An 18,074-nucleotide genomic window follows, 5' to 3' on the forward strand; every position below is an offset into this window, starting at 1 on the left:
TTCAGTTTCTGCTGTATTGCAGACAGACATTTTTTTTCTCCTTTATTTATATTTGTTATATATTTTAGAGTATATTTAGTTTAGCCTTTAATTTAATTGTTAGTTATACAACTAAAACATTGGGGGGGTTGAGGTGTTTGCTGTTGCACTGTGACAGCTCAGATGGGCTCCAGTCCCCTGTGACCCTGAATAAAACAAACCGGAAAAGTAGTTTAGAAAATGGATGGATAATTTCTGTAACAATGCAGTTTCTCTTTGGGATTAATTAAGTGCTTTGTCTATCCATCCATTAATCCATCTCCAATAACGGAGGAAGTAAGAGTTTTCAACCCCCTGGGGGTGTGAAAATGGAAAATGCAAACAGCACTGACATATCACCCCCTGTTTAAATCCAATATTCACGCTTTTTTAAGCTCCACTGTGGTCTCTAACGGCTCCTAAGGGAAATATCCGGTTCTCATATTTCTTGATTCTCCGATATGTTTACAGACTAGTGTCTTACTCTGTATGCTCTTCAGTGTGGAGCAGGTAGAGGAGTGTGTTTGTTTTAAGCTTTTCCACTGGAAGCAGCTGCTTTGGACAAAACGCTGCTATAAGAGCAGAAAAAGTGAAGCAGATCAATAACGTTGTGGAGCACAAAGCTAAACACTGAATCAGGTAAATATCCCCTCACACAATCCAAGGCTGTAAATACATCTTTATCTTTAGGTTCAGTTCATCATGAAATTAAATATTAGTTTCATATTTTTTGTTCAGTCATTTGATATTTTAAATTTAAAAACGCTGTGATATAAAGCAATTATAGCTGCTTTGAAAGCTTGCATAGTATTAGCTATGTACAGCTGACAATTTGAAGTCATTAGCTGATAATGTAAAAATAATAGTGCCTGCCAGTGCCACCCGTCAGCATCGTAGTAGATACACCTATGATATCAATTTCAAAATCCTACACCATTCTTGAGTTTTTGCATTCACAAGAGTTTCAGAAAACTTGACCTCTGACCTTAAGGTCAAGGTGACTGAGATTTGAACTCATCTAAGATTTTTAAAGCCCATTTAAAAATCCTAGGTGAACTCCTTCTTGAGTTATTGCTTTCACAAGATTCACAGAAAACGTGATGTACGGCTTCTAATCCTACGGTCAACGTCACTGAGATTTGAACTTTAGTATCAGCCGCGATACCTACCTACAGTTGAGGCCTACAGTATTAATTTCAAAATCCTACGTTGCCTCATTCTTGCTCAAAGGAGACTTACGATGCTTTCTTTCTTCCGTGATGTACATGTTGTTACAGTGGTGCGTGCCAATATTAAAATGGCCAAAGTTTTTTTTTTAAATTAGGGGCTGAATGTACAAGCAAATCCTGTAAATAAAAAAGCTCAGACTATTTTAAACAGTCCATAGAGCAACGATATGTTTGTTAGAAAAGCAGAGCCAAGCTGAAGAAAGTTGGAGCAGGGGAAGGAAGCTAAAAGGCTTTTATAATCAGAAGGCTCTCTAGAACAGTCCAAAAACAAATATTTATAGCCACAATAAACCATGTCAGTAAATACGTTCTGTTCAGCAAATAAATAAGGTCTTCTTTGGTTGTTTGTTTGTTTGGTCTTAACTTTGTATTTATTGTATTTTTCAAAAGTAGTGTAAACATTAAAAACAGTTGGTCATACATAAAATGTAGTTTGGCACTATTTAATGTCATAAAATTGATATTTTTAAATGTCCCCTCATCACAGTCTCTTTCCTTGAAAAATGCTTATTTTTAGATATTAAAAGACTCATTATTCATAAGTGTTTATGTTATATTCTGCTAATCCCCTATTTGGCCATTTCAGTGTTTTTACAGTGGTTCTGTAACTTACACACACACACACACACACACACACACACACACACACACACACACACACACACACACACACACACACACACACACACACACACACACACACACAACTGAGCACAGTTTTAGATTGGTCCATCAACAGTGCAAAGCAGAGAAAGAGTGAGCAAGTTTCCCCCCCTCAGCTCCTGCCCTCACTGCCTCTTGAAGACTTTTCAGGATTTTTCTAACTAAATTATGCAGTGGAGGGATTTGCACTTTAAGCTATACGTCTCAAGCAAAAGGTCAGTGTTGTGTAAAATGTGGAAGAAGAGGGGGGAAAAGAAGCAGCATTGTTCTTGTATTTGAGTGCAGTGCAGAGCTAGTAGGTTTCTGATAATTATTAGTGAGATGAAGAACTTGTAACATGTCACATTTCTTGCAGACCTTTCTTAGTTTGAATGCTAAAAGAGAGAAGACATTTGAATAAAAATTCAAAAGTGCAACACTATTTCAAGTAACACTGACTGGTGTTGCAGGGGGGTGAGAGCGTATGAACACAGAAATCAAGCTAGTGCAATGTGCTATGAAATCACACTGCTTATTAGAGAATCTGACAAGCTGATGGATGATTTTTAATTCATCTTCCACGTGAGGGAAGATAACTCACCGACAGGGAGTCTTCTCCAACTTGACTGCTGGCCAAAGCCATGATGTTTGGAGAGTAAAATCTTTCATACATGGAGGCGCCTTGACAGGTGTCAATGATGAAGAGCAGCTCGTTGTACCTGGAGACAAACACACGCACACACACGAACAAACAGAGGATCATACACATTCTCAAACAAAACTGATGGGAGAATGCACAGCTGGCATAACACTCATCCATTTGTTCCAATAAACAGATATCACACAAACCTTCTAACCATCTTTCATATTGCAGTTACCATGGTGACCAAGAAAAACCAACAGCTCCATTCAGTCCTGCTAACACTCCCATGCACACAGCTTAACCACCACCCCCTTCCTTTCCCTTCCCTCCATCCTCCTTTCCTACAAAACACTACATTTCACTACAACTTCTTTCCCCTGTTTAGACAAACATGTAGAGACTGTCACATCCAGTAGACTTAATCGAGGTGGTTTGGGGATGATAAAGGGAGGTCTCTTCGGTGGCTGTAATTTAGCAGTTCAACCCTGCAATTATCACATCAGCATGAAAGCTGGCGTCACTGAGCTTTTATCCAGTAGCCTGGAGCCTGACTGTAACCCAGACACTCACCGTGGATGATAATGGGTTTGGACAACAATAGAGGCACTCGCAGCAGCAAGGTGAAAGCTCATTTACCATCTCGTGATTTACAAATTAAGCAAAGCAGTGGCTTAAATAGTAACCCCAATTACAGAACAAAACAGCCTCTACTTTTAGAAGAATTTAGGAAAACATGACAAGTTCAAGGTAATTTCAAGAGTACTAATACAGAGAATGCTGTGCTAACACTTTGTAATCCCTAGCTTATCCCACATAGAACACGATCACATGGTCTAAAGTATAAAGTTAAAATAGATAATGAAGGCCACAAGGGACAATACGATCTATTTACTAAGTTCAACAATTAGTTTGTTTCTTTTTCTACTCCAGTTGTACTCATAAAATTTCCACCTGAAATGATTCCTTAGTTAATTCATTTGCTAAGGGGTGTCAAATTCAATTTGACATCACGCTGGGAAATGAGAACCACATTAAGGGTGAGATCAAGTTTCTTTAATTAAACTGAAAATGCAAGTCCAATATAGTCTTCACATGTACAAGTTGGCTTAAGTGAAGCCCAGGCCAAATAGTGCAATGTTTATAATGCACTCTCATTACAGTGGTTTGGAGCATTTAACATTAAAACATATATCAAAATACTGAATCTGTAATTTTATTTTTCCATATATTTCTACAAATCTTACCCAATGGTTGAAATGTGAAATTTCACAAAGTTAAAAGTAAAACCTCTAGATTTAGCTGGAAGAAACCCAGCTACAGTAAAGCGTACTGTACAGTATGCTTTAGTCATTTTCACCGTCCTTGGCTCCGTTTCTGTGCTGATGTGCAGATTCAAGGCAAAGCAAATTTCATTCTTTGAAAACAGCAGTCATCTCAATGCAAATATACACAGGTCACTCTTTATGCCTTCAGAGTCAGCTTTTATATTCTGTGCCATTTTCTGTGAGCTAGCTTGTTATTTTGCAGCTGCAGTGTGCCCGTCTGTTTTGTGTGGCATACAGACACAACGAAGGGGGATGGATGTGAAGTGATACGCTAGCCGGATTAAACTTTGCAAAGGACCAGATATGGCCTAGAAACCTTGTGTCTGCCACACACGCATTAGCGAATCATTGTTCCTAGATTTGTCGTTGTTTATTTTACTAACAAAACTAGACATCCAACAGCTTCAGCTTCAGCTATACATAAAAAATTGTTAGTTTCAGACCGATTGATAACAATTCCTATTGATTTATTAATTACTCACTAAATATGGCCCAGCTAAATGTTAAAACTCATGGATAGATGGTTCAACCAGTTAAAAATTATTATCTGTGAATATTTTCCTGCAAGTTTTTGCTTCCATCACGAATGTACAATAGGCAAGAAAAATACTTAAACAATGAAATTTAAAGATTTTTTAAATATATATATGGTTTCATGGCCTTCAAGTTAGCCCTTTAGATTCACACATTTAGCTCCTCATTTAACTACTGTATTCCTACTGCATATAAAACTTAATCTACAATTTACAGGCAGGAAAAAAAGAACTATCAAGGCTACAAGTTGATGTTCCCAATGACAATTGAAAGCCCAGCACTACCTTTCAAGCTGAGCTGAAGCTATTTTTAAAAAAGCCTGAATAGAGAGTATACAGTTTCACTGCACTGACAGCACTCTTTCAACCACTGAAGTCATTTGATACACACAAAGCCTTGATAAGAGAATCAATTTAACGTAACACACCTCTGATAATCATCTGTTTTGCTTGTTATAAAGAATCAACAGAATGGGAACCTCCTGATAAAGTTATAATACTCATAGGCTGTGATGTTTTGTGCTGTTAAATGCTTGTTGGCATGCTGCACAGCTAAATGCCCTGCAGGGCAAAGAAAAAACAAGTAAAGTAGACCTGACAAACGGGATTATTTGAAGTCACTTTTCAGTTTATTTACCTTCTTTTCTGCCACATCTGCTCAAAAGCATCTGCCAGTTCCACATTACTAATCTCCTCAGAGTCCTGGAACTTCAGAAAGCCATTCCCACCGTGGCCTGTTAATCAACCACAGATTAAAAATAATTAATTCAACTTTGTTCAACTTTAATTACTTCAACTTCATAGGTACATTTTTTCCCTTTAAGTACCTGTCAGGTATATGAGGATGTTGCTTCGATCATCAGAAAGGAGGCGTTTAGAGCGTGGTGTGCTGGGAGGCAGGCGCCCAGTCAAAACTCGCAGGAAGTTCTCCACAGTTACCTAAGGCACACACGGTACAAACCTGTGGTCATTTTCCATCTATGTCTCTGACAGGAAGTAGTAAATTAGTTGTTAAATAAAACTATTCAAAGATTGAAACTATACAAAACAAAAGCCAGTAAAAAGAAAAGTTAGTGATGAAAAGTCAATTCGTAATATTTAAATTGTCATTGGTAGGATCAGTAAGTGACCACATTTTTGATCTTCTCCACTTATCCTTTAATTAAAATTTGATAATCAGCTCCTGAGTTTTTTTTCCTCTGTTTTTAATGATTATTGGTTTTTGTTGCACATGAATGTGGTGTGACAGCAAACAAAGACGGGCAGTACAGTGTCATTGTATTTTTAAAAAGGCACAAAACAGAGTGAGTCGTCAAAAAACAACGAACTCGCCTTAGTCCATAATAATCAGAAAAATAAATAAAAACCGGCTGGGCCCCATTTTAGACGTGTAGATTATAAAATGTCCTGGTCAATAAAAATGTTGCCTTGGACATAATCCGTTTCTCCTCAAGTTATTTAACGCAACACTGAAGGTGAAACACAGCATGTGAGACTGTCACATAAATCACAGTAAATGTTTATATAACATAACAATGTTTATATAAGGGTGGCTGGCCTCTCCCTTAGAGATAGGGTGAGAAGTTCGGCCATCCGGGAGGGGCTTAGAGTAGAGCAGCTGCTGCTCCACATCGAAAGGAGCCAGCTGAGGTGGTTCGGGCATCTGGCAAGGATGCCCCCTGGGCGCCTCCTGGGCGAGGTGTTCCAGGCATGTCCCACCGGGAGGAGGCCCCGGGGCAGACCCAGGACACGCTGGAGAGATTATATCTCTCGGCTGGCCTGGGAACGCCTTGGTATTCCCCCGGACAAGCTGGAGGAGGTGGCTGGGGAGAGGGAGGTCTGGACCTCTTTGCTTAGGCTGCTACCCCCGCGACCCGACCTCGGATAAGCGGATGAAGATGGATGGATGGATGTTTATATAACAAGCTGAGCAGAATCAAACTGTCTGGGGTAGGAAAATATTTACAATTTATGCCAAACAGTCATGAACATTTGTGATTATGCTCAAGCGATTCATCTTTTTCTGGCTTCAAAATACCCAATTTTTGCATTTAGACTTTAAAAATCACTCAGGGCTTGTTGATACACATAAGGCTAACATAAGTGTTGATTCACAGAATGAAGGTGAGGTGTAAACACCTGAACTGACCTCATAACCTCGATAGTCCACTTCCACATCGTCACCATACACATTCAGCTCCATGTTTTTGTGACTGAACACTGTAGCAGGTTTGGGATTTCTGTGGTTACAAGCCATGTCATCAGCCAGCATCAGAACTATGTGGCTGGTGATTAAAAAAAGAGAAAAAACAGAGTTAATATGATGATATTGAAATAAGTAAAAGGACAATGGCTGCTATCAAACACGTTAACTGTTATGTTGTGAAGGATAATGCATTTAGCCTGAAAATTAAATTGCATCAGTTTGTTTATTGATCTTACAGTTGGACCAGCTGTTGAATATTTTGAAACTTTTGACATTTGGACATCAAGAGCTCCCACCAATCATACGGTCAATCGCTAACCAGCACTACCACCACAAGTACTGTGTAACTCTCCAGAGCCAGGACTGATTTCTGAAACTTTACTATCTCGAAATAAAATGAAAACTTATTAGTATATGCACACTTGTTCATCCTGTTGCCACTGGTGCCCTTCTACACAAAACAGACCTTGTCAAACGTATTTGCCATTTTCTCCACGTTGGATGTTTTATTTTACCGCAGCTCTCCATCTGGGAAAGGCCCCAGAACAAACAACAAACCAAAGTAGGCTGTGGAAAAACTTTTGAGTACTCACTTAATTCATTTTGACACAATACAGGCACCTTGTAGAATGGACAGCATGTTCTGAGGTGCTCTCAGCTAAAGCCAAGCCTAACAATGGACAGCACCATAGACTCAGTAAACTTATTCAGAAGTCCGCTTCGGCCCCGGATGTGGCCGTGGACAATCGATGTGCAATAATAGTGAGCAGGACAATGTCAAAACTCTTCTGAAAGTCCAGTAAAATATCCCATACCCTCTAAACAATGTTCTGGCTAGCCAGGGGTTCAGCCAAAGACTAACAGCATGAGCTTCTTCATTGCAGTAGCTGTCCAGTTACACAGTTCCTCTTTCTACTGTACCTCTTTTTAATAAATTTTTGAGCAACTTTTACAAAACACTTCACCTGCTGGGATGAATAAATTTCTCCCTTAACTACTGAATACACAATGATAATTAAAAATGATTGTTCAATTACATCTAAGATTAATTAATTGATAGTCAGAATACATATTTCTTTCAGAAAGCAACCGCATAATATGCTATATCTTGTTAAATCCAGCAATAATAATTATTATGCCGAAAGACTATTTATGTTATTGAGTCTTTAAAATATCTCCAAATGACTGCAACTGTCACATATTTTCAACACTGATTACTCTGGAAAATATAATGTCTAATAAACTGGTTTCTCTTCATCATGCATGAAAATATTGAAAGGTCCCCATTATAAATTTACCTACTGATCAACTTGACCTCTTCAGAATGTCTAAAATCCAAAAATATTTCATTAACTACCATATAGAACCAAAATATGTTTCAATTCCTCAAATTTTAAATGTCTTTGCTATTATAAGTGAAATTTATTTTTACACCTTACATGATTGTGTGACTCAACAACCTGATTAATCGTTTTAATACTACAGTGACCAGGATAACTAATTTCTATTTCTATGCTTATAATACACAATGGTCCTTTTTGGCTAAGCTTAACAACCTCAATAGCCTTTTCGGCCTCAAATACCTCATCTCAGTCCTGGCAAAATTTAAATTCTCGTGTTCGCCCTAAAAACTTCTGTATAGAGATGGTAAGTGGCCTGCATTTGTATAGTGCTTTTCTAGTCCCTAAGGACCCCAAAGCGCTTCACACTACATTCAGTCATTCACCCATTCACACACTGGCGATGGCAAGCTACATTGTAGCCATAGCTGCCCTGGGGCGCACTGACAGAGGCGAGGCTGCCGGACACTGGCGCCACCGGGCCCTCTGACCACCACCAGTAGGCAAACATGGGGTTAGTATCTTGCCCAAGGATATTTGGCATGCAGCCAGGAGGCAGCCTGGGATCGAACCACTGACCTTCTGATTAGTGGCTGACCTGCTCTGCCACCTGAGCTACAGCCACCCCTAGAGGTCAGTTATTACATCAGCTCTCTTGTTATAAATACAGATCATCTGCTAAGAACCCTGATAATATTTTGAGCATTTAAAATTTGCATATCACACCTCAAAGCTCATCCAGTCTTGTTTTTTTTTTCTTTTTTTAACTATGATCCATCCATCCATCTTCTTCCGCTTATCCGGGGCTGAGAAGCAGGGGCAGCAGCCTAAGCAGAGAGGCCCAGAGCTCCCTCTCCCCAGCCACCTTCTCCAGCTTGCCCTGGGGAACACCAGGGCGTTCCCGGGCCAGCCGAGGGATATAATCTCTCCACCGTGTCCTGGGTCTGCCCCGGAGCTTCCTCACGGTGGGACATGCCCCGAACACCTCACCCAGGAGGTATCCTTATCAGATGCCGAACCACCTCAACTGGCTCCTTTCAATATGGAGGAGCAGCGGCTCTACTCTGAGCCCTTCCCGGATGACTGAACCTCTCACCCTATCTCTAAGGGAGAGGCTAGCCACAATTCAGGGGAAGCCCATTTCTGCTGCTTGTACCCACAGCTGGTGACCATAGGTGAGTGAAACATTTACTGTTATCCAGTAATTTTGAACTTTCAATACACACTTTTATTTTCACATGCCTTGATAACTCACTTTTAATGTGCATTTCCTCCTTAGCCCAGAACACAACTGCTAGGTTGCCTCTAAAAACTAGCAGGCACCTACATATAAGCCCTATTCTTATTTCCCTTCATTGGATTCCAGTGAAATGCAGAATGCTTTTTAAAATTATTATTAACAACATATAAAGCCTTTCATTGCCAGTCCTTCCAACTGTCTGAACAGGGTCTCTTAAGCATGCTCTTATATTAGAAGCCACACAAGTTTTCATCAGCCTATGAAATGGGCTGAATCAGTAGTTGGTTTTCCCTAATATTTCTCCCATTATATTTGACCATAGCAACACCATATGCTTGTTTGTTTGTCTGTGTGCTGGAACTTATATTCTTACCTTAAATGTGTGGTTTTATCCCGATTGTGAAACACTTTGCAACTGTGTGTTTTAAAAGGTGCTATACAAATCAAGTTGTTATCATTGTTATCATTATTACCTGTCAGGGATGCCCAGCCTCTTCACACTTCTGTACACAGATAGAGTATTTGCCACATGTCGGTAGTTGAACCAGAATCTGGATGTGCACACCTGTTAATAAAGGCAAATGAAGAAGATGCACATATATGTCTTCTGTTGTTCCTAACATCATCTATTAGCATTTACTCAACCTGAAAAATAAAAGAACACTCACCAGAACGGCCCAATTGTTCGTATGCCCACTGCTGAAGAACTGCCCTGCGCTATTCTGTGAAATAACCGAAAGAAGGTGAATAATTATCTATGTTTTATCGGGATTTGGGGTCATATAAGCAAGTATATTCAGCATCAACAAAGCTAGCATGACAGCAGGGCTGGCTAACATGACAACGATGTTTCTACCTAAAAATGCAACAAACCGAAGGGAAAATCGGAGCTACGTGACAATAATAAACTCACCTCGATGTTGATGCTGTTTGCTAAAAAGCATGCTGAAAATAATCCTAATAAAGTTAGTATTTTCATTGTGCAGCTCTGTTAGCATGTAGGAAGTGAAAACCGGTGGATCCACTCAGCAAGTGTTTCCGGTGGCAGACATTTTCAAAATAAAGGTTTTGACGTGGAAGATGAGAAGGAGAAAATGGGGTGGGGGTTAGCAGTTTTAAAACAAATTGAGTTTTCTCTCGAGACTGCAGGTTTAATTGTCATTTGTTTCTGATCAACTTAAGTGCATATCCATTGTATATCTAATATATCTAGGCTCGTGTAACACAGCAGTAAAACATACTTACAACATATAACAAGAAGAGCACAAACATAATACGTTTATGAGAAAGAAAAATAAAACATTAATATAAATAAAAACTTAAATCTCTTGCTTTCTTATTATTTTAGAATAACTAACCTAATTCAAGTTAATCCTGTTCCCATAACACTGAAGGGTCATGCTTGCACGCACGGGTTAATGTTAGGTTTCCTCCTTCAAATGACGGAATTCGTCACCATCATATGAACGTTTTCTAGATCTAGTAATTAATGTAAGTAAATGAAGAAAAAAAACAATGTTTCTGTATAAAAAAAAAAAGCTGGGGTTTATTGGAGAAATTTATAGACATTTAAAATGTTTTTAACTTTATTAGTTAATCAGTTGCAGCAGTTGTGTTTCTCCTCGAGGGTCGCCATCCATACGTTAAGCTCATGTTCTCTGTTTCTTTATTTCCTTGTTTGTTTTCTTGTCTGCTGTTTTGTTTTCATTGACATCAATTTTTAATTCCAAAGAAAAATACAAGAAAAAAAACCCTTTGTGTGGCTGCTTATTTTAAGTACAAGAGGCTGCAGTACACCTGACATCATCATCATTCTGCCAGATATGACTGGTGCCCTGATGAGAGAAAGAAAAGCAAACTAGTCATCAAATGATGCTGACAGCTTCATATTTAGTTGCCCTTGTTAGCTAATTGGTCAGGGACTCAGTAATGAGAAGTGACAAGTATATTACAGGCAGTAGACATTAAAAGTCTCGTGGTGTTACTGCTAAAGAAGTCAAAGAGGCCAGGAGCCCATTGTGAAATAGAGCTACATATCTCCCATGCAATTCTAATGCAACTTCACAACCCAGCACACAGAAGATTTTCTGGGAAACCAGCAGCAAAATCAGTTTTGACACACTGCAGGGAGCCTTTGCAGGACTGCCAGCCACTTTAATCCTCGGTACGTCTCCTGATTCTGCAACTTTTTGACCTGCTTCCTCGAGTAGTGTGCCTGCTAGGAGCTCATCGTGGTAATGTCCTTTGTTAACTGCTCTAACAAAGCAGGTCTCAGCAGCGTACATCTGCTCAATACTCAACTTCAGTCCATAAATTAACATTTTATTTTCAAGCTGCAGTAACTGATTCTGGTATGAAATGGTAACAAGTTAGAATGATAATTGCTTTCTAAAGCATTGATGTGACTGAACTAATCTCATGTTATGTGATATAACAAACAAGTTCGTTGTGGTCAAGAGGATTAGAGGCATTAAGAATCAAATCCTATGGAACAAACCAGGAAATCAAAGTGACCTTCCTTCCTGAGTTGCCTAAAAAAGCTGGACTGACTGTCCACTGGAATCCACCTTTTGCTGAACTTTTCAACCCAACCTCAAACAAAAATATACATTGTTAAGCAATTTAAGAGATTATCCAGCTATATTTAGCTGCACCTAGAGTTAGGTTGTTCGGGTTATTCCACTCTGTTAGTCAATTCAATAATGCCACAATTTCAAAGTTGTCTTTACAAAAGTCCAGTGAGCTTCTTTGTATGTATGGATGTGGAGTTTTAAAGTCATTTATTTACAAAGCTATTTACAAATGCAATAAAAATGTGAAGTAAAGACTGACACACATTTCAGTGGGCATTGGGATATGTTGCATGTTTTATTCTCTGGAAGTAATGGAAATATTAAGAAAATCAGACCACGCCCCACCCCACCCACTGGAATAGACTGCAGCAGCCTAATTGGATGAGGGAAGGAAAATGGATAGATCCATCCATTTAGTTTTCTGGAGTCAATAAATATCTCTCATTTCAGAAGAAGTAATAATAATATATATAATAATATAATAATGTCACACTATTAAGGATTGTTAAGGTATTAGTAAGGCATTAGCAAGTGGTAAATTCATCTTTTATATAGCATTACTCCTCCTTAGTTTGCCATTTATAAATATATATTATTATGACTAGGATTATGGTTATGATTATTACTAGCACTGATGTAGTAGCAGTTATAGCTGTAGATGGTGTAAACAGTAAACATTAACAGTAACATTAAACACTTGCTTATACCTTACTAATGCTTAATAAAATGCTACCAAAGTAAAACTACTCCATTACAAACACTGAATTGAAACATAATTATTTTAGTAACAAAATATGGTTACTTAAAATAAACATATTCAAAATTCATATTCTTATGGACTCATATCTGATAAGCTTTTTTTTTTCAAAAGTTTAAAATAAAAGTAGAATATTTCAGCTACATGTAGACGCTACCATATTTGATCCGCTTTATACCATCATTTTATAACCCACGATCGAATTAATCATGAATCAACACCAACTTTCAAGACTGAGGAGGAACGATTGAAAATGTAGAGCAGAGGCGGTGCGTGCGCTTTTTGGCACACGGCGCGCAACCTCTGTGCCAACCCAACGTCAAGGCACATACACGCATACACACAAACAGTCGGTGCGTGCTGGAAGCAGTCCGCTGTAGAAGGGAAGACGGACAAGCCACGCATCTGCATCAGCGAGCGAGGAGGGTGGCGCGGTGGAATTGCCTGCAGGAATTCAGTTGTAAAGTACAAACAGGAGGCAAAAATGCGCTGAGCGAGAGTCTGTCCGGAGCTCAGTTATTAACCAAAGATTACTGCACCGAGTCGTCTGAAGAAAGGAAAAGAAAATCAAACGCTTTGGAGAAGTTGTCATTTCAGAGGATTTCCGTCTAGAGATGAATACCAACGATGCCAAGGAGTATCTCGCGCGGCGGGAAATACCGCAACTATTTGAGGTGAGAGCTGGTGCACGCTTTGAAGAGACAAACTGGGTATGTTTCGCGCTCAGGGAGAGTACACTAATTCATGTTCCATGCATTGCAAGATGCATGACAGAGTCACGGTAAAGATTCTTCCTTTACGTTATCTGACGGTATAGAGGTGCGGATCACGTGGGCTGAAAGCGTATTTCAGGATTAAACAGTAGCTTAAAATAAGAGGGGAAATCATAATTTTACAAACTCCCTCGTATATATATAACTGCTATTGAAGTCTGCTGGGATATTACGTAAATACGAAAGTTACAGATGGTCATAGCTGGTGAAAGAGATACAAAGTCCGATTAAGTTGATTAATTCCTAAGCAGAGACACATATCAGAGCTCACAGGAATATGATAATGAAATATATTCTTTCTCCTGAGGGGATGCTAAATTGGCTCATCCTCTTAATTACACTCATTCCCCTGCTGCAGTCAAGCTAATGTATGCAAGCAATCAGTGCCTGTTTATTTACAGTCAGTTCAAATTACATTGAGCACTGAAGTGGCACATCATCGTCATCATCATCATAACATAACTGCCTTTGCCTTTCATTCCTTACACTGCTGCCCCGTAACAGTGTATTCATTATCAGAAAATGAGCACATCAAATTGTTTTCAGGAAACTTCACAATGTGCTGCTGGTGGGAGATGTTAGTGAGGGTGGAGATGAAATCCCAGAGGAAGGTATTGTTTTGAAAACAGGATCGAGAGGACAAATGTCACACAAACATACGCTTGTGTTTTGGCTGTCGAGTTCGCTTTCATATTCATCACAGTCAGTGCTGCTCGACAATAACACCAAGGTCATCAGGGGTATGTGTGTATTTGTCAGGCTAAGGCCAATTTCATGGACTTCTGGCAAAATGAGATTTTTATTGCTCTGGTGGAGCCGGGCTAAGGCAACCATGCTCTGCAGTTCGAAACTTCCCCTCATTAAGGTGGTGTGTTCGAGCACTGCCACGCTGTTCCACAGCAGCACATCGTAACAAAGCTGCAGCACTGCCACAGTGAACATCCCTTCTCTAAATATTGTATGAAACTATACATCATAATATCTTCCTCCACTGTTTCCTCCAGAGCCTGCTCACAGGTCTGATGTACTACCGGCCCGATGACCCCATTGAATACTTGGAAGGCTGTCTGAAGAAAGCCAGAGAGCTCGGAGGACCAGAAAAGGTGCGGTGGGATACTTTTGTGGGCCAGGAGAAGAAGTCACTTCCTCCTCTCAATGGAGGCCAGTCACGCAGGTCCCTCTTCAGAAATGGTGAGGAGGCAATGAAACAGATTAGAGCTTAAGCAATTAGTTGCTTGGCTGATTTGTTTAAATGCAGCCGTTTGATTTACTTAAATACATTTTTCTCTTGCTTTCGTTGGGTGAAAATTTAACCTACAGGTTTGTAACCACTGTGTGATCAGGCTCTGGGAATGCTCTATTTGATGTCTTTAGTTGACTAAAAGTCTTTGGCAGATTAATTGGCGCTGCGTTTCATCCCATTCTATTTTTGGCAAAGTTTCTTGGCACAATAAAAGATGCCAGCATTTCTACTTTTTGGCTCCTGCCTTCTTTCTAAGAAAGCCGACAGCAGTGCACATCTTTATTTCACACCAATCTGGGTCCCTGCTTGATGAGAAAGGCGTTTTGATGTTTGTGCTGAGCCCAGAAGCTTCACTGTACATATACACTGTTAAAACTGTTACCACTGTCTTGGAACGAGAGATAGGAAAAAACTTTCAGAGCGCAATGAGAGAAGATGCTTTTTATTCCGGCACTTTAGTGCAAACTATAGCCGTACTTCACATAGATTTTAGACACATAGATAAGATCATATACATCCAAACCACATCTACAAAACTGACTAAAATTTTTGGAAGGAAACCTTCCTGCTTCCTGTTCAAAGACAGCGCGCATAGATCAAAACAGTGCTACCAACACACTGTCCTGTGGAATACACGTAGCTAAATATTAGTCTGAGCAGGAATATGAAAAAAAAGTCTCTCCATTCATCAGTTATTGATTCCCAGCAGGAAGTCCCATATATGCAAAACTCTGTTTGAATTTGCAAAGCAAAGTGGAGTTCAGTTACAGCTGTCGTAAGCTAATGACTTCTTCCAGTTCAGCCATTCACCTTTTCTTTGAAGCGCAGCAGGAATGTACACAGCAGGGACCCATGAAAACCAAAACAAATTTCACCCATGCCATGCAGATAACACAGATGTATAGATCTACAGTTCATTAGTTCAAAAACATTTTGTGACGACATTTTATTTTTTTATATTTGACTTCCTCTTCTTGTAATATTGTGGCAAAAGAACCTGGAAACTTTGCCTGCTGCAGTGTTTATCTCCTGGGAACTGTAGGCTAAATCAGGGTTGTTGATTTCTGTTGCCTTTGGCTGATTTTTGAAGCTCAAATTTGACAGCCTCCAAAAATGAAAAAATAAATATAGCTGCAAGGGAAGCCCACACTCATTTATTCTTATCTTGGCATGATTACCTTACTGATATGTTGAAAGTTTTAAGTTGTGGCATGTTAAGTTAAATGAAACTGTTTTAATTTTAACAAGCGGAACTGTTTACATAAAACATCCTCTGGTCTCTTCTGATGCAACGAGTGCATGCATTGTCATGTGTTGTCCTTGCTACTAACTGTATGGTCAATCCAGTTACAGTCACATGAAAACTATAACAGCTCCTGCTTCTGTTGGAGAAACTTGCACTTGTTATTTCTGTCTTTGCTAACTGTGTTATTGTTGTCGAAGCTGTATAATTGATGCTTTCATCACCAGAGACAGCAGGACAATTACCAAACCGAATGTAGCAGCTGTGTTTAAATTCATCACTCTAACTGCTTCATCTCTAATTTACTGTTTGTTGAAACAGACATGATTTATATGGGGGTTTTCTTCTGAAATGAGAGTCTGAAATAAAGTCACAACTGCACATATAAAAAGACAGTGCAGACTTGTAGCATTGTTTAGCCGAGTATATCAGCAGACACGAATGGTTTGAGAAGTTCATCAACACACAGATAAAAGCCGGCCTGTTTTGCTTATTTAACACTTTCTATGTGTGTATGTGTTTGTCTGTGTGTCACAGTGTTGCCAGACAGCCCCAATTTCCCCTACAGACGGTATGACCGCCTCCCTCCCATCAGCCAGTTCTCCATCGAGAGCGACTCTGACCTGTCGGAGACGGCGGAGCTCATAGAGGAGTACGAGGTGTTCGACCCATCCAGACCACGACCTAAAGTCATCCTCGTCATCGGTAAAGAACCATTACAACAGACAAAAAAAAAATACCCAAAACAAGCAAAGCGCAGTTACTGTAACTATAAATAGCATCCACTCACAAAAGAATGAGGAAACTTTGAGGCAAAATCAGGGTCAGGCTATTTTATATTATTTTCCTAATCTGATGTATTGGATTTCAAGCACTCATCCAGATTCTTTGGTGAATCATGCTTTCCACTAGATAATAAACAGCAATTAAGATGCTTTCTGTTTGTGTGTTAACAGAGGATAACATTGCTGGGACTAGAGCTGCATCCATTTGTACTAAAAGATCAGCAAAATTACAGAGTGGAGGCTTTTATTTGCCCTGCTGATCTAGAAAATAATGGCCTGGACAGGAAACTATGAATCGGGCTTAAACAATTACCAGAGTTTTTCCTGGTATTTAAATACCAGTAAAAACACTGGCAACATGTTTTTCCTGGTATTTAAATATGACTCCACCTCTCTACACTAGTGTCAGCAGGGTAGATCTTATGTCATGTCACTCACTATGTTAGACACTCACGCTCTCCTAATCTGATTTTCCTGACGTGCCTCCATTAACCTGTCAAATGCATTCATTAATCTTATAAATTAAGTGTGGCAGCTGCACAGTGAGAGTAATGACTGTTTCGGCTAGACTGAAAAAATGTTATTTATGAACTCTTTTTTTAACATAGTTTATTAGAGCTTTTTAATTAAGCACAAAAAGCACTCCAGTCTCTGTTAAGAACCTTTTAACGATCCTCCGCCATAGTATGTTTCGCTCTGGGATTTTCACACCCTGTAGAGTGGACGATAGTTTTTTTGTACTTGCTACACAAAGCTGGTTCCGATCTCTTCTCCGTGAGCACACTGTGGCCTATTTTAAAGGGGAAATAAACAGGGTGACATCAGCTGTCATCTCTGTAGAGGATCATGGGAAAATGTTTTGTCTGTCAGGTTCACGAGAGAGACAGATTGACAGATGCGTGTCATTGAGAGGACTGTGGGAAAGACTGGGTCAAAGATAACAGAATAATCCAATGTAAGATGAGGCATACATTTGCTACACTGGGATCCTTTACAACTGGCAAGGAATTTCAAATGTTTCAGGCAGCTCAACAAATATCTCCCAAAATAAACTGCTTCTGTGCAGTTTCGCATGTATTTTGTCTGCAAGTTAAAGGTACAGAGGCTATATTTCCCAGGGAGAAAGAAAGTTGGTGTGGGATAAATTCACTCTGAGAGATGGAGAAGGATGTAAGAACGAGAGGACAGAAGAGAGATTATTTGATGAGATTATTTTCATTGATAAGGACTTGAGAAACTGGAAATTTAAAGCTCAGGTGATGTTCTATTCTTAAAATAAAATCAGATTTGGATCTTCTGTATGCCTGATGTGCTGTTTTGAAATTATTTGAAAAAAAAAAACTATACAGTTTTGTATAATATAGAGCAGGTTAGTATGCAATACTGTGGCAAAGTTTACCCACTATGTTCGAGCGATGCAAGGTAGACTGTGGTGTTCATGGCCGATGTTAGCGTGCATCAAGAATAGCAGTGGGACAGGAATCCTACTTCAACCCCTGGAGCTGACTGAGAATGCAAAGACAC

At 39.4% G+C, this 18,074-nt stretch overlaps 2 protein-coding genes across 3 annotated transcripts in view; one reads left to right on the plus strand and one right to left on the minus strand.

Annotated features, from left to right (window-relative positions):
- Positions 1–10,247, minus strand: part of pigk (phosphatidylinositol glycan anchor biosynthesis, class K) — a 33,340-nt gene extending 23,093 nt beyond the window's left edge. The window contains exons 1-7 of one of the 2 annotated variants that reach the window (XM_026149652.1): positions 10,090–10,244; positions 9,845–9,898; positions 9,650–9,741; positions 6,540–6,675; positions 5,218–5,329; positions 5,028–5,124; positions 2,491–2,608 (exon numbers count right to left, since the gene is read on the minus strand). In XM_026149652.1, coding sequence (XP_026005437.1) covers positions 2,491–2,608; positions 5,028–5,124; positions 5,218–5,329; positions 6,540–6,675; positions 9,650–9,741; positions 9,845–9,898; positions 10,090–10,155 — 675 coding nt within the window. In that variant the 5' untranslated portion in view covers positions 10,156–10,244. Of the gene's footprint in view, positions 1–2,490; positions 2,609–5,027; positions 5,125–5,217; positions 5,330–6,539; positions 6,676–9,649; positions 9,742–9,844; positions 9,899–10,089 lie in introns of both variants that reach the window. The other variant, XM_026149653.1, reaches the window with a different exon arrangement.
- A 2,506-nt stretch (positions 10,248–12,753) lies between these two features.
- The window catches only part of ak5 (adenylate kinase 5), a 104,014-nt gene continuing 98,693 nt past the window's right edge, over positions 12,754–18,074 (plus strand). Inside the window, exons 1-3 of the mRNA XM_026149065.1 lie at positions 12,754–13,180; positions 14,284–14,470; positions 16,303–16,470. Of these exons, the coding sequence (XP_026004850.1) occupies positions 13,121–13,180; positions 14,284–14,470; positions 16,303–16,470 (415 nt within the window). The 5' untranslated portion in view covers positions 12,754–13,120. The remainder of the gene's footprint in view (positions 13,181–14,283; positions 14,471–16,302; positions 16,471–18,074) is intronic.

This window comes from Astatotilapia calliptera, chromosome 18 (assembly GCF_900246225.1).
Source record: "Astatotilapia calliptera chromosome 18, fAstCal1.2, whole genome shotgun sequence".
Taxonomy (NCBI): Eukaryota; Metazoa; Chordata; class Actinopteri; order Cichliformes; family Cichlidae; genus Astatotilapia; species Astatotilapia calliptera.